Below are 22,856 nucleotides of genomic sequence, written 5' to 3' on the forward strand. Positions count from 1 at the left end.
TCTTGCCAAAAAAGCCAACACTGTATCTGATCAAGGTCTTAGCGTAAAAAGACTAATTTAGTAAAATGCATGGGATAGACTGGGAATATGTTTTGTTTGTTTGTTTTTTTGTTGTTTTCCTTTTTTGTTTTTAAAGGCACCTCAGAGATGCAGTTAGCAAAGTCCAGACTCTGGGAAACACTATATTCAGCCTTATTCCTCAAGGTATGGTTCAGGAATGTGAATCATTAGCATCACCAGGAAATGTGTTACAAATGCAGAATCTCAGGCCCAACCCTAGACTTCCTGAATCAAAATCCTATTTTAATACAACACCCCCCTCCAAGTGATTTGCATGCACATTAGCTCTTGAACAGCACTGCTTTTCAGGACAAATGACCAACCAACCCATTTCTTTCCAAAGAAAGTTCAGAGAAAGAAAGAAAGGGGGTGGGGTGGGGAGAGAAAGGCAAACCAAGAAAAAGAAGTAGAGAATTTATAGATCAAAAGAAACCCAACTATATATCAACTAAATGCAATATGGAGACCCTTCAGACAAACCAGCTGTTTTTAAAAAAATGAGACTATTCAGGAAATTTGAACAATTACGGGATGTTTATTGAATTTAAGGAACAGTGACAATGTTGAGCTAATTTTCAAAGTCATCACTTAAAAATACACAGTATTTATGGATACATGATAAAAAAAAATCAAGATTAGCTATAAAGTAGTTCAGTACGGATGTGCAAAGAGAACTCCGGTTGATTTAAAACAGTATTAGCTGGGAATTACTAATTGCTGAGGTTGAGTTTTGGGGTAGATGGGGGTTATCATTCTATTTTCCTGTGTTTGGAAATACCCATAATAAAAAGATTTAAAAGAAAGACCACGGCAGAGTCCCTGAAGGCCTGGGTTTCACCTCCAAACTGGCCTACAGGAGGTCTTTCCCGAGAGCAACCAGCCCAGCGAGGGCTGTGAAATGTGCGCTCCAAACCAGAGAAAATCTTGCCTGATGTACAGCATGGCGAATGGAGGTTAGAAGGGGGAAATTCCTAGTTGCTAAAAACTGAAACAGGTCATCAAGTAGATTGTGGGATCTCCTGCTCTGAAGACCCGCAGGACCGGGTCAACAGGGCTGACTTGGAGGGGGCCTCCTCCCCTGCCTTTCCAGGTCACCGTGGCGGGCGGGCAGGAGGGGCGCGCAAAAACCCACGGTGGAGCGGGGGAAGCATCCATGCCCTTCCTCCTTCACCTCCTCTGCTCTTTGTCCCTCTTGGTGAGGACAGGGAACTGGGCGAGTCCAGGTTCTGCCCAGAATTACGGGATTGTAGGGATCCAACACATCAAGGGCGGGGTGGGGGTGGAGAGGAATACGAATTCCCAGTGCGTTTCATTTGCACATAAATACACATTCTCTCCTAACCTAGTCTCTAGTTACCTACGCGTTGGCCCACCAGCCAACCACCCCTGGCTCAGAGAGAAACCCAAACTGCGAGGTATTGTCTTCGCCAGGGGACCAGTGATGAGCGTTGCCGACAGCTGCGGGCGGGCCCCGCGGGGCCTGGGAGGAGGCTCCGACAGATTCCTGACTGCTTCCATGTGGACAGGAGTGGAGTTGGCCTCCCTGTACCCCGACTCCCACCTCGTGCCCAAAGAGCCTCCTGGGACCCAGGCGGCCCGCCGTCGGGTACCTGGCCGCTGGCGCACACCCGAAGCAGGATTCGGGCGTGTGCGCACTGGCTGCTCGGGACAAGAGCGCTCTGTTTCAGCTGCGCATCGGCTATAAATACCTGGTGCCGCTGCAGCGCTGCTCTGCTTGGAGGGGGGCCTGCCAACCCAGCCCGGGGTAGGATGGCTAGTGGCGCGCGCGGGGACCGCCGCCCTCCTTGCTGTGTCCCCAGGAGACGCCCGTGGTGGGAGCAGGGGGGAGGGGGCCGGATGACGTCATGGAACAGTTGGAGGATTTAGCTCAGGAACCCGCCGGGACCGGCGTTCCATTTAGGCTGACTGTGTTCCACTCTCAGCTCCACTTTCTCAGATTCAGCACACAGCCTTCCACCTTTCCCGAAAGCCGGGGTTCTGAAGGAAATCAGTGTATGATGGCTAGGCCGAGAACTCCGGAAAACGGGCACACAGGCGTGGGCTGGCAAGGCTCTCACCAGCACAGCCGGTTAAAATGCTTCCAGCAAAGCCTCAAGTAGTGACTGAACTGATTTCAGGGAAGAACTGTGCCTCATGGCACAGGGATTGAATAAAATGTAATGATAATGCAGATAGTTATGGAGTGCCACTGCATTCCAGAGACCAGTCAAACCCTGAGATAGATGTTATTCCCCCTCCACATTTTACCTATAACAAATTAAAGCTCAGAGAGGTTAAAGAACCAATCCAGAATCACATAGCTGTCGATTGACAAAGCCAAAATTTAACCCATATCTCTGTCTCCCACCCACACCCTTCCAGACACTACATTGCTTCTCACTTTTCAAGTAGGTGCATTTCAAGGGCTGGGACATCAGCCATCAAGAGAACCCAGGTTCCTATTACTTTCTCTGTTTGCCTCATCTACAGAGTAAGACCCAATAAGATTAATGGAGGAAGAGGGTAGACTATCAGAAAGCAGAGTGAGAACTATCTCCTTTCCCAGGGAGAGGTTAACAGTTGACCAGGTTAACAGCTAGCCCTCCTAGATGATTATGATTAGAGATGGAGAGGACAGAGTTTATAAATGTAGTAGGAAAGAAAGATAGCTGTATGGAATTCCTTTTGCCAAGGAGTATGCTGTGGGTTTTTTTTGTTTGTTTGTTTGGTTTTTGTTTTGTTTTGTTTTTAACAAACCTGGCTCAGAGACAAGATATAATAATACTAATATCCAACACTGTTGTGCCAGGCACTGCCCTAAGCACTTAGAACATGGAGCAGTAGTGGGAGATTTCAATAATTCAAACAACAGCTGGAAGTTTAATTTTGCTATAAGTCTAGCATCAGCACAAATCCCAATTTGCCTCACTGACTCATCTCCAGAGTAGGATCTAGCATCTGATGCCTGGGTTTGTATCCTAGCTCTGCCACAGTGGCAAGTTCTGTAGCCTTGAGCAAGCACCTTTGCCCCAGTAGACCTGTCCGTTGGGGGTAGCAGTGGTACTTCTTCATTGTGTTCATGGGATGTTGTAGGTGAAGGGCCAGAACCTGAGGAAGCAATCGCCATGCATGAGCTGCTAATGTTACCTCCCAGAAGTTATGGTGCTGTTTCAACCAACAATGAATAAATTGAGGTGACGTAGAAATAACTATGACCAAGAGGAGACGTGACCATTAGGTCTAGGAGAAGATAAGGGAAGGGAGACAACGCTGGGCTCATTTCAGAGAGTGTGGAGGAAAGTGTGACTTATGAACTCTAGCCTAGATTTCTAAGTAGGAATATGTGTATGAAGGATGGAAGGGTAAAGGGCATTCCAAAATAAATTTCCGACTAGTCATTAATCATATTGAGAAGAAAAAGAAAAGGAGTTTGTGTTTGGTTCTTAAGTCACTGTGACAGCACCCGGGAGCTCTAATAGACTCCATGCTTTAAGGGGACTTGTGCGCATACTTGCAGGGACAGGATGTGTGCAGGTACCTGGGTGTGACCACACAAAAGCAAATCAGATCCCTGAGCCTGGCTTCAGGCAAACGGAAGGCCAAGGAGAATGGTAGACAATGTTCAAAGCAAAACAATAGTAAAAACATGGAAAGCAGCACTTGACAAGGAGTCTGCCATTCTGGGAGAGTTTTTCTTCTCCAGAGTAGTAGCCCTAAACTAAAAATGAAAGAACAGATGCTGAAGCCCAAGGTAGATCAACAGAGACAACTGACCTTGGGAAACACACACACATTGGAATCCAAGTTGCTGGACAAACCTCTAGATGTCATTCAGGGCCCACTGTGGCAAGTCTAGAAAATGGAGTAGGTTCTATCCAAGAGAAGCAAATAGACATGACCCAGTTTTTAAAAAATAAGAAAAGGGCATATCCTGGAACCCACATATGGATATATTGTATTCCTATCCTTGGCAAGATTCTAGAATACGTAATTAACACAGAGATATTAGTGAGTTAATATAAGTTCTCTTATTTCTTTCCTGTTAGAGGTTGTAAGGGAGTCATGTAGAAAATCTTATTTGATCTCAGCACAATGTCTTATGTTTTGATGGAAAGAACACGGACTTGAGGCCTGGAGACCTGGATTTTAATCTATTCCACCATTAATTAATTAGATAACTAGAGGGAAGTTTTTTACCTCACCAGGTTTCTTTTATGAAATATGGGGCATGTTCTCTTCAGTCCTGCTCATCTCTAAGTTCCATGATTCCACCGTGTAATGGAAAGTGGGTTGATTACAGAACAGTGCAGAATGCAGAATGCAGAAGGTGCAGCCCCAATAGAACAGCCCCAAGGGCTGCAGGTGTACTGTGAATGGGCCCAAGGAAAGGAATTGGTCCCTGGTTTTGCCTTTGTACTTATGTTAATTACTTAATCCCCAAATGAGGAGAGAGCTAGGACCAAGGGTCACAAATGAAGATTTGATTGGACTGGAAGTGTTTGGAGCTGAAAGTCAGGTGAAATTAATTAACATAAATGCAAAGTCCTATGTCTAAGCTTTTTTTAAGCCTGCACACAGAGCATGGTGGCCCACATCTGTAAGCCCCACTATTTGGGAGACTGGGGCAGGAAGATCACAAGTTCAGGGCCAGCCTGGGAAATTTAGCAAGACCCTGTATCAAAATAAAAATGAAAAAGATTGGGAGGATAGCTCAGTGGTAGAGTAACCCTGGGTTAAATCCCCAGCAACTGCCCCCCAGGAAAAATTATCCTACACAAGTGCAATGTAGGGAAGAACTGGCGTAGAAATAGATCATGGGATAAAGGTTCAGGTGACTGAGATGACCACCCTTTCACTGTGAGGGGATGCCATCACCTAGCTGTTAATGGAAGGGCCAGCATAGCTTTCGCTGTGTGTAACAGTAAGGGTAATGGAGTGGGCAACCCGTGTTGAGCTTTTACCTGGGCCTTACCTGGTACCTCATTTCTGGGGTATGACAGCATCATGGAATTCCAACCCTGGCAAGTGCTGGCCTCATTGCTGCCTCCCCATCAGATCCTGTTTTTGGTGGTGTTCTCGGTGCCGAGTGTCTCACCAAGTACCTTGGTAACGAACTGGAGCGTGTACGTACAGTATAGGACAGCCAAAATGGGAAAGGGTCTGAAAACCAAATCCCACAGGAGAAGGTTAGGAGAGCGGACAGGCTGAAGCCAGAGGCGGCACAACCGCTGTGGTGGGCAAGGCGGAGGCATGGAGGAGTCGTTAAGGCTTGGGCTCTGACTGCCTGCTGCCAATCGGTGTGTTTCCACTTATAAGCCACATGCTGTCAAGCAAGTGACTTAGCCTCTCCTCTGTGCCTCGGTTTCCCCACACTTAGAGAGAGGGTATTCATAGTAGATTATCATGAAGATAATCAAGGAGATGTGTATAAAAGCTAATGTGGCAGATGGCAGTGCTTTATCCATATGCACCAAGATGGTGGTGATCATCAAATGTAACTGCTGGGCTTCCCCTTCGGAGGAGAAAGGATGTCATTCCACCTGGCTTCAGAGAGAAGAACGGGACCAAGGGATGTGTAGAAGCAAGAAAGAGAGAGAACCTAGGTCCACATAAAGAGACCAAATGTCTGGAGGTCTGGAGTGGAGGGTCTGCATTGGATAAGAGTCTTCTTACTGGTGTTTACCTCTGTAGCCCAAAGGCAGCACTGTGGGTCTCTTTTTAAAAAATATATATATATTTTTTTGGTATTTGTAGATGGACAGCATGCCTTTATTGTGTTTGTTTATTTTTACATGCTGCTAAGGGTCAAACCCAGTGCCTCCCACCTGCAAGGCACACTGCCACTGAACTGCAGCCCCAGGCCCTCCTTTTCTTCCTCCAAAGCCCAAAGCCACTAATAGCATCACAGGGCCCCACCCTCAAGACTTCATCTCATCCTGGCTACCTGCTCAAGTCCCCACCTCTTAATTCTGTTACAGTGGCAAATAACTCTCAACATGAGTTTTGGAGGAGACCTTCAAACCTTAGTAGTAGGCAAACTTTACAGTATATAGTAGATTTTTATCGCATGATTTTGACTTTACCTTCCGACAATAATGACAATAAAGGGCATGGACTTTGTAGTCAAGTTCTCCAAGTTTGAATCCCCATTTTGTAATTTATCAGCTGTAAATCTGGATAACAGTTCATCCAGTTGGTTCTTCTGAAATAAAAAATAAATTACCTACAATCCTAAGGAAGGAGGATCAGCGCTAATACATTTGTTGCTGTGCTGGTAAGCACTCCGCCAAGGTGGCTGACTCTAGAGCTATGAGACAGGCAAATTCAAGCCTCTGACCTCTCTTACCTGGTGGTGATGTAGTGGTGGAGATTGGTTAAATAAAGAAACTCTGCAAGTACATGTGTCAGATTTACACTTACAACACAGAAATGAAAGACGGGCAAGTTCTTAAAGACATCCAGATCCTAAAATCCTAAAATCTTGTATTTCTCACAGGAAATATAAAATAACAGGGAATAGTAATTCTTTTTTTTTTCTTGTCTTTTTTTTTTTTTTTTTTTCCTTTGGACCAGGAATTTAACCAAGGGGAACTTAACCACTAAAACCCTTTTTATTTTTTATTTTGAGACAGGGACTCACAAAGTTGATGAGGCTGACCTCAAACGTGTGATCCTCCTGCTCAGCCTCCCAGACTGTTGGGACTATAGGCATGCATCACTACGCCTGACTTTTTTTTTTTTTTTTTTTTTTTTTTCCTGCTTTTGCTTGTTGAAAATCTACTCTGTGTTAGGCTTTATATTCAGTATCTCTATGTATCTTTACAGTGGTTAGAAAGGGGCAGAATTGATGATAATGAGGTTGGACTGGAAACTGTTTGGCAATTAACTTGGGAACTTTCCCATGATCTCTAGATCTATTGAAGTCTTGGGCTGAGCTGACCCAGGACTGGATCCCCATCTTACTATAGTGGCTAAAGTATTAAACCTGAGCAAACCTACCTAAGATTCTGTTTCTGACAATGGCAGGGTGGTAGCTGAGGACCTGAAACATCCTTTAGAAGACCCCTCCCCACATACCTCTGGAGCACCCTAGGTTGAAGTCCACTGGACACCCTAACAGACACACACACCTCCAGAGTACCTTGGGTTGAAGTCCACTGGCCTTTTCTGTCTGTCCCCAGTGTGACGGAGTGGAGGTGGACCTGAGCAACATCTTCCTTGAAGGAATTGCCATTCTCAACATTCCCAGCATGTATGGAGGCACCAATCTCTGGGGAGAAACCAAGAAGAACAGGGCTGTGATCCGAGAAAGCAGAAAGAGCATCACTGACCCCAAGGAACTGAAATTCTGTGTCCAAGGTAAGCCACACATGAGGACAGTTGCTCTAGACAATGCCCCTGTGGAAGGTGTGCTAGCAAACCATCTCAGGACCTACAGCAGGCTCCACGGGAAGGCCTGACAGCCCGCCAAGATCTGGTGCTCGGGGAATATGGTGACTCATCGTCTCTGATGTTGCAAAACTTACAACCCTAATTGACAAAACAGAATTGCTAATAAGGGAGACCCACAGTCAGTAATCAAACCAGGGGGCTCAGTAAGGTTAGCTGTCAAGTGCTGCTCCCGTCAACACATGGTTACCAGTGTTCTCCCGTGTCCACATCCAAAAGTGGACTCTCGCTTCACCTTCATTTGAACCCAACTGGTCACTCCCTCTTTCTGGAAACGCTTTGTCTGCTTGGCTTCAAGGACTCCACTTACTCCAGGATTTCTTCCTACCTATCTCACTGGTCACTCTTTTCTCTCCAACCTCTGGATGCTGGAGGGTCCCCTGGCAGGGGTTCCCCTAGACCCTCTTTTCTATCTGCACTTGTTTCCTTGATGGCTTCATCCAGTCGTGAAGCACTATTTAAATACCACATTTGTGCCCATGATGATGCCAAACCAGTCTGACCTGTGCGGAGCCCCAGGCTCAGTGCCCTGCCTTACTCCTATTTTCCCTGGAGAGGGTAACAGACAGAGCAAGCTTCACGTGTCCCAGACTGAACTCCTCTGTCCAGCCCAGCTCACGGTAATTCCAGACTCCCCAGCACTTGAGTCAAAACCCTGGCACCATCCTCCAGGCCTCTCTTTATCTCACACCTCACATCCAGGCCATAGGAAAACCTGTTAGCTTGACTTTTCAGAAACATCGAGGAGCCAACCATTTTCAGCCACCACCTTCTGTCTTCTGGATCACTGCAGGTCCTCTTGCCTGGATCCCGTTCCTCCCTGTGCTGAATACAGTCTGTTCTCCCCAACACACTAGAGACCCCCATAAAAACATTAGATCATGACACTCTTCTGCTCAAAATCCTGCTGTGACTCTGAGTCAAAGGCAAAGGTCCTAATGTAACCAACAACCCCATACTCTGGCCTCCCACCACCTCCCAGACGCCATCTTCTGTGATTCCCCCTTCACTTTCTCTGGCTGTTTACACAGTGGGCGGCTTCTATGAACCCACTATTCATTCCATCTAGGAAAACCAGGCAGTATACCTCAGAGGACCTCAGCTGGGCCTTCTGCTTGTAACCCACCAAAATACAGAAGACAGCTTTCTGAAATTGCACTTAAAATGGTTTTCACCCCAATCCTTTAACAGCCACTTCCACAATGATCTGAATGGGGACTCAGGCAAAGCTTCTGGCATCTTGATTCCACGATCCACTGTTGGATTCTCATGAGTTTTCAGTGACCTGGTGAACCCCAGGAAAGAAAGAGGCCATGTGTCAGGGTGTTGGCAAGTCACCATATCAGCAACCAGGGAACTGGTTTCTAGTCCAAGTGCTGCTACCAATCTACTTCTTGGCATCTCGGTTGTCTTTGCTGTATAATCCACTTCTCATGTAAATCTTTAATAGTTGGATGGACGGGGTTGAACCAGATCATCAGTTCTTAATCCTGGCCTGCATATTGAAAATGAAGTTTGCTGGCCCTGCCAATCGACCAGATCAATCTCTGGGTTGATTCCTAGGAATCTATGTTTGTCTTGAGCTCCCTGGCTGACACTGATGGGCTTCCAATTTTGAGAACCACTTATAGAGACAAACAAATGCCCAGAGTCTCTTCTAGTATTCCATGGATCTGGGTCTGTGTTCTCTGATGTCCCGAACATAATCGCTAAGGTTGGATATAATCCCACCAATAAGAGAAGCTTGGTTGACTATCAAAGGGCAGGGTTACTTGCTTCACACCCATTTTAGACAATCAGGTTGTTATATTCCAGGGCGAGGTCATCAAGGAAGATCATCTCCACACCTTCATCCTTTAAGAGGATTCACAAATTTTTGTTTCTTCCTTGCTCTCTTAACGCCCTTTTATTTCACACAATAAACTTTTCAATTTGTATAAATTATTAAACTGAATAATGCATTCCTCCTTCCTCCCTTGGCAGGGGAAGTTGTGGGTGCTAGCAGGGGCAGGGGAAGAACTGGAGAATGTAGAAAGTTCCTGCAAATTTTCCCACCCTGGTGCTCCTACCTCAGCCCCCATCCTGGTGTCCACCCCTGTCAGAACAGAGAAGGAAGTTAGCACAGCAGAGTCCTCCCGTCTTCCCACCCCAGGGCTTAGGGAAGCCCTTACTAAAGTCATGTTCTGATTAGGACTCAAGGTCAGCCTTCATCTTCCCCTTAAATATCTGGTCTTTATTGTCTGATCTTCATCTTCCCCTTCTTCAAGTGAGTGAAGTATCTGCTGATCACTCTTGATCATTATGTACAGGAACTCTCTTCCCCAAATCCCCCTTTCCCACCCCCAAAATGTGCTTTCAGAGCTTAAAAACAAAGCCACTTCCTGTTCTTTAGATGAAGACATGAGCTAATCAAGGCCAGAGGCCTAGGAGAGGGCCCCTGGCTTCTGGGCTTTGCTGAGATACCAACCCTGCACTTCCTTCTTAAAACGGATGTGATCTCAGATAAGTTGAGTTGCTAATGGGAAAAGCTAACAGCAACTTCTTTTAGTGGAAAAGCATTGGTCTGGAAGTCAGGAGACTCAGGTTGCAGTCCAGACTCTGCCTCTTACCATTGTGTGTGACCTTGGGCACATCCCTTCACCTTCTTAGATCTCAGTCTTCCTTATCTGTGAAATAAGTCTAGCAATTGTTATCTTGAGAACCCTTACAGCTCATCAGAACTGAAATATAGTCATATTTTGGTCTACATGGATTTGGGACAAGAAGTGTATACAATTTTTTTCTTCTTTCCATGACTTTTATCCCAGGATTTCTAGACTGGTGACTGAGGAGACCGGGATCTCTCTCTGCAGGGTCTTCATTTGTTAGGATTCCTTCCTTTTTGGAAGTTCCACTGGGACTGGAGCAGAGGAAGGAGTCAGGAGAGAGTAAAAGAAGTGAAGTGTTAGCAAAGGAAGTGTAAGAGGGAATGACGATAGAACAATAGAACGGGTTGAGGTCTGATCTCTCCTCATAAATCAGTCTTTCTTTTTTGGGAAAAACCATCCAAGTAAGAAGGTCATGGAATGCGTTCTCTAAAATCACTGACTGATGAAAAAGCAATAATGCACACAGAGAAGCTCCCATTTTGCAGCTGAATAGCATGGATTTAATTTTTGGCTTTATGCTTTCTAATTTTATAAAACCTTAGAAAGTTAGACTCTAGCCCTGAGTCTCACTTTGTCACCTAGAAAATGACAATGAAAATATCTAGTGTGTTATGAAGCTGATGGATGTAAAAGTGCCTGGACCACAGTATAAGCTCAAACTCTGGAAAAAAATTTCCCCCTCGTCTTTAATTCTACTCTATTTTTTACTTAATTAATTTATTTTTAAATACATATATTTACATATCGGTATGGGGGTTTTAACCCCGGGGTACTTTACCACTGAGTCACAACCCCAGCCCTTGTTATTTATTTATTTATTATTTTTTATTCTTTATTTTGAGATGGGGGTCTCACTAAGTTGCTTAGGTCCTCACTAAGTTCCTGAGGCTGGCCTCAAACTTGTGATCCTCCTGCATCAGCATCACAAGTCCACAGGCATGCACTATTATACCAGGCTTTAATTTCACCTTAGGCTGAAGCATGCCAATCAATTTCTGGTTTTGAAGTTTATGCCTTTAGCATTACAGTCTACCTGCATTGCCACTAGGAAAGAGCAGAGGTCCTGAAAACTCCAACCCAGCCTTTGTCCTAGCTTGGTAAACTGATACCATCAATTGTAACTACTGTTTCCTTTCCTAGACTTTTCAGATTTCAAAGATGGAGGCTAAGGGCATTAATCTTTGTCTCCCCAGTGGCTGCCCCTAAGCAGTTACTCAAAAAATAGAAAGGATATTAGATGAATGAGCACATGGCATTGGTTATTTTTAGTTTTTGTAACAACAAAAATAGTGTGAAGTAATCTTTTGTTTTTATTCCATTGTGGCTTGCAAATAATTTTGCTTGTCTTAACTTAATATAATCCTAACCAGAAACCCATGAGTAATATTATACCCAGCCAATTTCATATCCTAATTTCATAGTTGGGAAAAAGTAGTGGCCCAGATAAAGGGTAGGACATAGATAATTTATGTCCAGGGCTAGAATCAGAACCAAGACTCAGGTGCATGAGTCCTAGTCTAGCCTCCAGTGGCTAGTATCCATCTACAAAGTTTATTAGAGAGGCTACTGGGTGTAATGCAAACACCAGGCTCTCAGAAACAGGAATCATTTAGGCCCAGTCCAAAGAAAGATTCTACATCTACTTGTTGAAATTCTGTTCCTCCTGCAAGGTGAGGCCTAAGGGTTGTCTCCTTCTTGGGGCCCCAGAAGTGATGCCAGCCTCTAAATTCTTACAGTACTGCCTTTGCCTTCTATCTCACCAGCACACTGGTTATGGGCTGCCCTGTATCAGAGGCATGTGTATCCTCACACCTCTCCCCAGCCCATCCCTGGAAAAGGTGTTCCTTACCTATGTCTCTTTCCAAGTCTGCCACCCCTGGCTCCCAGTGTCCTACAGAAATGTTTGTTGGAGGGAGGGAGAAAAGGGAAGGACTCTTGCCTTCTGCCAGCACTGTGAGCAGTAGATGCTGGAGCAGGACAGAAAAAGGTATGAAATGGAAAATCTTGAAGGAAACATAATGTCTTAGAAAGAGTTACCTCTGCATATTTGTGAGGCTGAGAATTTAGTTTCACGGAGCCTTTAGAAACTCATCTGATGAGTAAGATGTGCTAACCATCTTCACATGTAATTCAGATATAGCTCAAAGGACTTGCGGTTGAGAGTCCCTGTACGTAAGGAACTCACCACTGAGAGTTCAAGCCCCAGGCCTCTGCGGGAACCACAGGACATTGAATAAGCCAGGATCCTCTCCAATTCTCCATTCAACATTTACAAAATGGAACAATTCAGCATTGTTTTGAGGGTTAAATGAGATCATCCTTGCAGAGCACTTAGAAGAGTGCCTGGAAATTGGTGAGCTCTTTATTTATTTATTTATTTATTTTAGTTGTACATCAACACAATACCTTTATCTTATTTATTTATTTTTATGTGTTGCTGAGGATTGAACCCAGAGCCATACGTGCCAGGCAACGGTTCTACCATTGAGCTACAACCCCAGCCCCAAGTTGATGAACTCTTGATCGATAGTAATCAGAATTATTGTCTGATAATAAGCAGAAGATGTTTAGCGTGTGACCCAATTTAGAACTTTTTTGACTTCTGCTTTGGGAATTTGGTCTAGAATATCTGTGAACTGCCCATGGCTCAAACCATCTGTAATCCTAGGGCTCCTTAATGGCACTGTGCTCAAGTGTGTCTTGTCTTGCTGCCAGTGTGGGGGTTACTCCTGAGCCACTGTCCAGAGAAATAAGGTGAAGCTAAAAGGAGCCACGCCTTAAATCCAGATGAAGCACTAAGCTGGACCAGTCCCCAGGAGGCTAAGAAGTGAACCTGGGAGCTCTGCTATTGTCCCTTTCTGACTCCAGCCCAAAATGTAACTGCAAGACCTCCTACATTCTTTCTCCAATGTTCATTGAGCTTCTTATCAGCTGAGGCCAGCCTCAAGTCTTCAGCCCCAGCCAATGGCTAGAGCCTGATGCCTCCAGGCTGTGCTACCCAAACCTGGCCCCTCTGGCTACCACGGATGTCATTTGTCATCCTGCTGTTTGAACTGCAAATGGGGGGTGTACTGAACAAGACTCTAAGCCAGTAGGGCAACATCTCCCTAGACTGTCACTAAACAATGATTTTTAGGATTGTTGGTAAACAAAGACAAGGAGATAGACACTTTGGGTATAGGGTTCACTTTGAGTCATTTCCCCAGTGGTGGAAACAGGTTTTCTGTTAAATCATTCAACACATACTTAGGAAGTATCTACCAAATGCCAGACACCAGGTTTGGTGAATAGGGCTCCCCTGTAACCACAGGGAAATGGCAAAGCCTGGCCTTAATAAACTAATTCCATAGATAGGCATATAATTAGGAACTGTGTAAGTGCTAAGAAGAATAGACACATGGCTACCCAGGACAAGCAAGGCTAGCCAGCCCATGTGTAGCTTGCAGGTCACCTGTGGCCTCACTAACCTGGCATTCAAACCAAGTGACACAGGCACTCTTCAGGCAAGTACATGCAGCCATCAGATCTGCCCTCCCAGATGTGGAGGCTCTATCTGGAAAGGGTAGAACCTTCCCATTGCAAAGCCAGTTGACTCTGCTACTTTGTAAGAACAAGTAGTTCAATAGCCTGCATCTGTGCCTATGCAGATTTTTTAAAAATTGCACGAACTATGCCCTTGATCCTAAAGCAAGGGAAGTGGATATCAACCAGCCATCTCTCAGCATCATACTCCACAGCAAGGAAGGAGAGTTCAGCTGAGACACCCCAAATAATTTTAATCACAGGGGTACATTGTTTCTTGTGACTTTCTTGTCACTTTTATTAAGCCGTAGCAGATGGTGGCCTTGTGGGTTCAGGAGCTGTCCAGGGTTGTTCCCAAATTTCCCATTCAGTGAAGTCCTAGGGAGCAATAGTCAGCCAGTACCCTTCGGGGTGGAGAGAAAATTAAAATGTTCCTAAGTTGTGCATTTCAGAGGTCGCTCTGGCCCAGGTCTCTCCCGTGGATTGAGACAGAGCAAGGCAAGCGACCCCTAAAGAGCCCCCAGGACACCGAGGGTGTGCACTGCAACTCCCCTCAGGTCTGGGGAGTAACCATGGCAACATCTATGTCATTCCTGCTAAATATTTGCAGGCCTATAGAGAGGTTGCTTTGCTTTTCATAGGAAATCACAGCTTTGTCATTCAGTCCGTCAAACAGCCCACATTGGAGTCAACGTGCCTCAAACTAGTCATTATCTCCTCCCTCTTTACAAACTCTCTCCCTCTCCTAAAACCCATGGCCTCCCCCACAGCCACATGTTCCCTTGGTCCAAGCTAGAGACCCAGGGTCATGCATTTCCCTTCACATGGTGTCTTTTTGCCAGACTATGAGCTCCTTATGGAGCCCCAGATGTCACAGTGCCTTCTCTACCCCATGCCAGTCTCTGAGACCTCAGAAGGGCTTACAAATATTGGTTGACCAGAAGCACCACCAGTCAGGAGCACATGGGGTGTGAGTTAGGGGATTTTTTTGAACCAATCTCTGGCACAATGGAATTCGTGTGAGTGATGTTGACATGTAGTGCCCCTCTAGGCAGCTCGGGAGGTATGCCTCCAATCCTCCCTTTCTGCTTCCCTGAAGCCCCTCTTGATCCCAGCTAACTCTACATCAAGCAGTAGCTGTGGTCTGTTTCCACAGACATCTTGTGGCTTCTGGCAGGAGCTGCCCTGCTAGACTCTGCAGAGTTAGGCCAGGTAGGTTTTTATAGCTTCCAAGTGAAGAGTATACAAAATGGTTCTCAGATGTCTGTTACTATAGAAACGGTGATGTTTTCCATGTAGTATTGAAACACCAGAGTCATAGACCTCTTAAAGATTTGGAGATCATTTTGTCCTCTAGAAAAGGAAAGAGAATCAGCAAGATGAAGTGACTTGCCCATGCCACATCCAAACTGAATTGCAGATCTTTTAGCCCAAAATAGTTCTTGAACCTTTCAAGTAGGGCCCAGCAAAATTTTTCTGTAAAGGAATACATAGTAACTATCAAAATAATTAGGTTTTGTGTGCCAAACAGTTTCTGATGCAACTACCCAACCCTGTTCACTTAGCATGAAAGCAGCTCTAGACAATGTATAAATGAATGTGAGAGGCTCTGTTCCAATAACACTTTATTGACAAAAACAAGTAGCAGGCTAGATTTGGTCCTCAAGCCATGATTGACTAGTTCCTGCACTAGATCCTCACATGGCCCATGAACTAGGAGCACAGGCTTTGCCAGGTTGCATGTTAGAATGTGAACTCTCAGGGCCTGCCCCAGTAGATTCTGCATTTCCACAAGCTCCCCTGGTGTCCGGTGTACACTGACATATGAGAAGCCCTGTGCTGATGGGCCTGGCTGCACCCCTTAAGAATGCCAAGAAACAATTTCATAGATCAGAAGAATGAAGCCCAGGCAGGTTTTAATTGACCTATCCCAGGTCAGTTGGTAGATCTGGGACTAGAGCCCAAATCCTAGCATTCTACACATGGAATTCCTTCTACACACACCAGAGTACCTGCCCTAACCCCACCCCAGCCTTCCCATTTTTGGCTGGCCCTGACCCAATTCAAATTCACTGGGAATCCAAAGGAAGCTGTGGGTCATTCTTCCCCAGCTGACTTATGAATGAAGAGGACTCTGACTCCAGCTGTGTCTTCTCCTCCCCCACACCCCTCTCCAAGCCCAGGGAGGGGCTGACTTGGTGGAAATGCGCCTCAGGAGGCTGCTCACCATCTGCAGAACTTGCTCACACAGGTTCAAGCTGAAGTGAGCTCCAACTTTATTCCTGCTTCCGGAGGTCTGCTGCTCAAAATAGAACCACAGAGCCAAGGAAACTTCCACTTTTCATATACAGAAGAAACTTCTATGCTAGTCCTCCTCAGCAGGACTGGATACCTCAGTTTCCATCTTCTGCTTATCCTCTCTTGGTTCCCAAACCAGTCCCTGTTCCCTGTAGCAGCTCTTGGGGCCTTTAACATTGACACCTCCTGAGACGTATCCCACAGCAAAGCACCACTCTGGTCTCCCCACTCTCCAGTCTGAATACTGGGTTTCTCCTTGGTCTGTTTCTATTTTATGCAACAAATATTTGTCATTAGTCAGTTTGGGCTACTTTGATAGAATACCATAGATTCAGCGACTTAAACAACAGAAATTTATTTCTCACAGTTCTGGTAGCTGAGAAGTCCATCAAAATGCCAGTTTGGTTCCTGGGGAAGGCCTGCTTCCTTGTTTGTAGACAGACTCTATTTCCTGCATCCTCATACAGAAAGATCACCTCTGCCATGTCTCTTCTTATAAGGGCACAAATCCCTTTCATAAGCGCTTCATCCCCATGACTTAATTATATCTTCCAAAGGTCCCCTAATAGGGATCTAGGCCTTCAACATATGAATTTGGGACTGCTATTCAGTCCACAGAAGTATTTAATCTTCTTAATCAACCAACAAACATGCACTGGGCTGTCATTTATTGAATACCTACTTATGGGACAAAACTATTGCATATTTAATTATTTAATCCATTTTATGTCTGAGAACATAGGTTCAGTGGAGTCAAGGGACTAGGCTGAAATCACACAGATAACGTGATAGAACCAGACTCACACCTGGCTGTATGTACCTAAGGTGCCCCAGGTGCTGCAGAGATGACAGCACGAATACCATGTGGTCCAGTGCTCAAGTAGTTCACAATCTGCTTGTGTCCAGCATGGTGTTTTGCTGTGGGATGGGTCTCAGGTGGTGCCTACCACTTGTGTTAATACAGGCATAGCAGGCAAGCACCATGAAGTTAGTCAGTGTGCACCATAAGAGCATGGAAGGCAAGGAAAAGTGTTTCTCCTTTAGAACCCGATCCTCAGTTGCTGAGGATTATGCCACGCACCTAGCAGGCAATCAATAAATATTTGATGTATAGAATAAATGAATGAACAAGGTAGCGTGTGTGTGCGAGTACTTGAAGCTGGAAAGGATTTGAAAAAAGAGTGAATGAGAAAAAAAGGAGTATGGGCTGGGGCACTAACACACAGCAGTGGTACAAGTTGAGAAGACTACTGAGTAATGTTATGGAGTTTGTGCACAATCCTATGAATAATAAGGAGATATGGAAGTTTCTTAAGCCAGAAGCAATAGGATCTGAGTGTCATGAACAAACTGTTTTATAAGAAAAGGAAAGGAACTGGCAGCAAGGAGGCCTGAGGAGGCTAATGCAAAATGCACATTTACACTCTGAGGGTTCAATTTGGGAGTTTGTGGCCCTAAAGGAAGAATTGAGAGAAGCCATCAATAAGTAAGGGATGGACAAAGAGGACACTTCTGCATGGACACTCAACAGATCTCTGCTTCTTCGGTGCTCCAGCTCAGCCTTCTGCCAGCCTCCACACCTAAGCCATTTCCTATTGCCAAAGGCTCCTGTTGGCAGAATGGATGCCTTCAGCAGGGTCCTCCAGCACAGTGCCAACATAGATCTTCCCATTTTGGTGGGTATACCCACTGACCCCAGAGAGACAGTCAGAGGAGATTTGTGACGTAGTTCCCTGGTCGTTGGGTCAGGATCAGTCAGAAATGGAGAGGTAGTGGAAGGTACTGTGATATGTGTAGACAAAATCCTAGGTTTGGAAACTAAGACTTGGGCTGTAGTCCCAGATCTACCAATTAATGTGGCCTTGGACAGATCAGTTGCCCTTTCTGGGCCTCATTATTCTAAACTATGAAGTGTCTCTCGGGGTCGCTATGGTTTGAACATTTGTCCTCGCCAAAACTCATGCTAGGATTTAATTGCCATTGTAACAGTATTAAGAGGCAGTGCCTAATGGGGGGAGCGAGGTGTTAGGTGCTCAGGTCATGAGGGCTCCACCCTCGTGAATGGACTAACGCTCTTATCATGGGCCTGTTATCTTTGATCTATGATTAGTTTGGTCAGTATAGATCTCTGCAATGTACTTTATATAAGGTCTGCCTGAGAATCAGATTTAAGTTGAACTGGAAAGCTCCTCACTAATTGATTTATTTTATTATATACACCTCTACCTGGGATTGAAACGTCTTGAGCTCAGTGGGTAAAGTAATTCCAGATAACATACCAGCTACTGTTTTATCTTCAAGTCAAAGAACTCGGCCTTCCTTTTAATAAGATCTTATTGCCAGGACGTCTTCCTGAGAGGAGTGAGGAACAGGCTCACCCACTCCACCCTCACCTCCCAGGCTTCAGGTGTTCTATCACCCCAGGGCACTTTGTCTCTGCCTCAGGTCCTTTAATCTGCATCTCTTCTTTGAGTCAGGCAGTCTTGTTTGAATTCTGGCTTTACCTCATGCCAAATCTGTGATATTATGCAAGTTTCTTGACTTCTCTGAACCTCGAGTTTTGTTTTTATGTTGAGATAGTAGTTTCTAACAGTGTTGCCATAAGAACTGAGAACAATTAAAAACGTTGCCAAGCTTTCGGCCTGTCCTAGGGTCTGTGCCCAGCAGTAGTCCTTGCTGGAACCTTCGGGTCAAATTCCTGTAGCTCCACAGGCCTCCCAAGCCTCACCAGACATTCTCACCCTTGGATCCTCCCAGAGGCATGAGGAAATCAGACCCTTGGTGCACAGCCATATCGAGCAGAAGAGCCTTTCTTCCTGAGAAATTCTCTACCATGCAGCTCTGCCGGCACACACACCCTCCCTTCTGAAGCTCCTGACTCTCCAGCACAGGTTTAGAAGCCCTCCTCCCCGCAAACGCTGCTCCTTCATCAGAGCCCTGGCCACCCCAGAGGATGAAGCCACATGGAATGGGGGTCATAACGTTCCAGCCCACCTCCACACAAGCAGGCTTGCAGGAACCAAGGACAATATGGTGGTCGTGTGCCGCACTGAACTGGCTGGGTATTTCTCTGACCTCCGTCTAGGGTTGCACCGAGTACTCAGTCTCTGGCTCAGCATGAGGACACGGGAGGACTGCTGCCAATCTGCTCTCAACCCAGACAGTCAGGAAACCAAACCAACCCCCATCTTGGCTGGAAGAGCTCAAATATCCTTAATGATGAATGTTGTTCACCCCCAGTCAAGGGAAACTGAGGCCCTGAGCAGGGAAGGGATTTATTTGCTCAAGATCACATGACTACACAGAGTCAGACAGAGGCAAAAATTCCAGCCCCTGCCTGCAGAGTCAGCCGTTCAGTCCCTCTCCCTCAGACCCTGCAGTCGCTCTCTCCCAAGAAAGCTCTTGGCTACTTCTCCTTCCTACCTGTCCCCAGCAGGATCATCCAGAGTCAAAGTCCTCTGGCCACTTTTAGGCCTTGATGGGACTTCACAGACCACCTGAGAGTAGAAGAAACCTGAGAGCCCATGCAACAAAGAGTGGCTGCCCAGCAGGACCAGGGGCGTCAAATCCATGCCTCAAAGTTTTCCAGAGCCCACTCTGCTCCTCGCTTCTCTCAGGAACAAGAGAAGGCAACCTGAATTATTGTGGGAATCCTTCCCTACCTCGCCCCACCCCCACACACACCCAGCAGCAGCAGCACCACCACCACCACAGAAAGGAAAGGAACTCATTTTTCCAGCAAAAGGCTGGGCTTTCTCCATGTTTTTGACTAAAAGAAACAGAAATAGGAACGTTTCACTCTCCGGGAGGGGCAGTCACCCTCAAGTCTCAGCGTCTCAGTGTCTTGGCCCTTTACTGTGCCTCTGTTTTTCTCTTCCTGGGCGCCCTCTCCTCCTCGTTCTACCCATCCCTCCTCCCCCACCTCCTCCTCCCCCTCCTCCTCCTCTGTTACCTTCTCTGAGTTACATTAATTACCATCTACAGAAGGCCATGCATTCACCATGTAGCAAAGGCAGAACTTCCAGAGGACATCCCTTTCGGCGGAAACATAAAATCACAATGACAGCAACTGTTTCCTGGGAGCCGTCCTCCTGTAGCTCCAGAGGGATCCAGCCAGGGCACTGATGGCATCACTTCTAAACTCACAACGACCCTGTCAGTGAGTGATTAGCTCTACATTCAGATAAAGGGCAGACTATGTTTCTCCCAAGTGCCCAGTGAGTGGCCAAGGAGTAGGATTCAGACCCAAGTCTGTGCCCGGCTCACACTCTTTGCTTCACAAACTGCTCTCGGGGTGGCTTACTGCGCTGGTTTACAGAATGCCAAGGAAGGAGCCTCCGTCCTGTTTGTTACCAGCAAGGGGCCCTCTGCCTCTGTCCTGTGCCTGCCTCAGGATCTCTAGGGGAAGCATTAGTTGCAGATTATTCTTCAGGTTAGTTAGGGTTGGAATACCTGAGGGCCTGCTGCCTCGAGAGCCAGACATGGTGGCGAGGGGGTCCAGTTTGGCCAGTTATAGTCTTCCTTTCTCCCTCACTCTTTTGTACCCAAGGAGCCCCATAGCTCCCTCCCCTGCAGAAGATCAGGAAACAGTCTTTGGGGTTCTTTTCAGTTCTCTAGCCAGCGCCTTTTCAGACTGCAATGTTTCTAAGTTGTGCCTTGAAGCTATGTAGCCAGGAGCAGTGTTTCGTCTGGGTGACCAATCCCAGCGGAGGGCTTAGAAGAAGTGATCAGTACCTGGCTTTATTGGACTTCAGGTGCCTGAGCTGCCAAGGGCACGTGGCCCATCTCCATGGAAATTTGGAGGCAAGAGAGGAGCCTGAGGCAATGCCCATTGCAGCCTTGGCGGACCCAGTCTACAGGGAGCCTGCCAGCTACTGTTCACCTGTCTAGCCTGTGGGGACCGACCCAGCCCTGCTGCAGTGTAGAGCTGGGCTGTCTTCCTTCTTAGGAGGGAAACAAGGCTCCGTGCACCTCCAGCACACACCCGCTCCTCAGTAGCAGTGATCACAGACATTTCTGTTTACAGAACACCTTCATACTCTTTATCTCTTTTGTTCTCAAAATAACCCAGTGAAGTAGGTTTTATTATTATCCCTCTTATGGGCAAAATTGGGTCACTCCCCAAATTCATATGATGAAGCCTTAGACCCTGGTACCTGAGAGCACAACTATATTTGTAGACAGGATTTTTAAAGAGGTGATTAAGTAAAAAATGAAGCCATTGGGGTCAATTCAATCTGACTAGATCCTTCTAAAAAGATAAAATTTGCACACACAGAGATACACCAGGGATGGTGTGCACAGAGGGACATCCATGTAAGATGCAACAAGAAGGCGACCATCTGCAAGCCAAGGAAAAGGCCTTAGAAGACACCAACCCTGTGGGCAACTTGATTCCTTTTTTTTTTTTTTTCCTTTTTTTTGGTACAAGGGATTGATCCCAGGGGTGTTTAACCACTGAGCCACATTCCCAGCCCTTTTATTTTTTTATTTTGATATAAAGTCTCGCTAAATTGCAGAGAGCCTTCCTAAATTGCTGAGGTTGGTCTCAAACTTGCCATCCTCCTGCTTCAGCCTCCCAAGTCACTGGGATTACAGGTGTGTGCCACCACGCTCAGCTGGCACCTTGATTTTGGACTCGGATATTGTCCCAAAAGGTCTGAAGGAAGGAGTGAACAGTCAGGTGTGTCCCTTAAATACAAGTATTTTGCCAGCTTTACCTGTCAGTGTTGAGTTGTGGTCCCTTCTCCCAACAGTGGGCTGGACTAAGGAAACAAGAGCAAGATGGAGCTTTGGGATAAAAGTAGAAAAGGGATCAAAGTTAGGAAAGAGATGAAAGAAGGAAAAATCCAACCAAGTGGGATGCCCACGCGGTCTAAACAATGTGACCACAGGGTCTGGGTTGTGGCTCAATGTTACAGCATGCGCCTAGTGCGCGTGAAGCCCTGGGTATGATTCTCAGCACCACATAAAAACAAAATAAAGGTCTTGTGATCACCTACAAGTAAAAATATTTTTTAAAAATAATTTAAAAAAGAATGTGACTTGTATTGTAGAAGGGCCTTTGAAGAGGTGATTAAGTAAAAATGAGGCCATTGGGGTGGGCTCTAGTACAGAGTAGTGTTCCTAGAAGAATTTCCAGCCTCTGTGTGGAAGTGAAAAATGGTGAGGAACATTGAAGACTTACAAAAATGTTTTTAAGCCTAATAAAAATATTATGGTTTGGGGACTCTTGTACATGACTCAAAGAAGGTAAGTAGGCAGATAGTTGGGAGTTGTCAGAGTGTAGATGGAGAAAACGGAGTGAAACAGGTACAATGTGCCTGGCACTCTCACCTACCGTCTGCCATTTAAATCTCATCACTAAATGTTGAGGTCAATATTACTGTCCCTGGTTTTCAACTGAGGAAGCTCTAGATCAAAGCTGTCAGGAAGTAACTTACTTGTATTCTTCACTCCAACTCCTGCCTACATTTTGGGCAGCTTTATTGCCTCAGGCTCAAGTTCTTGGAACTTGAATGGGTCTTAGAATCTTCCAGAGGGCTTGTTAGAACACAGACTGCTGAAGTCAACCCCACCCCCAGCATCTGAATCAGGAGGTCTGGGGTGGGGCCCAAGAATTTGCATCTCTGACAAGTTCCCAGATGATGCTGAGGCTGAGCTCTGAGAACTTGGCTCTGAGAAGTCAACAGACCAATCACAGCCCAGTGGACCCAAGCTGTGCTGCAGTTTGGAATTACCCAGTATCTAAAACAATTACTGATGCTTCTTTCCCATGCCCGTGCATTCTAGTTAACTGGCATAGGGTGAAACCTGGGCATCGTTGTTTTTAAAAGCTCCCAGGTAACTCTAACACTGCTCGGATCCTCATCGCCATCA

At 46.0% G+C, this 22,856-nt stretch overlaps 1 protein-coding gene across 10 annotated transcripts in view; it reads left to right on the top strand.

Annotated features, from left to right (window-relative positions):
• Window positions 1-22,856, top strand: part of DGKG (diacylglycerol kinase gamma) — a 213,766-nt gene that overhangs the window by 160,512 nt on the left and 30,398 nt on the right. For all 10 annotated transcript variants that reach the window (XR_013757270.1, XR_013757271.1, XR_013757272.1 and 7 more), the window contains one exon: window positions 7,242-7,419. Coding sequence is in view for 1 of the 10 variants with exons in the window: in XM_079100612.1 (XP_078956738.1) it covers window positions 7,242-7,419 (178 nt within the window). In the remaining 9 variants the exon portion in view is untranslated. The remainder of the gene's footprint in view (window positions 1-7,241; window positions 7,420-22,856) is intronic.

The sequence above is a fragment of the Sciurus vulgaris genome (assembly GCF_902686455.1).
Source record: "Sciurus vulgaris genome assembly, chromosome: 10".
NCBI lineage: Eukaryota > Metazoa > Chordata > Mammalia > Rodentia > Sciuridae > Sciurus > Sciurus vulgaris.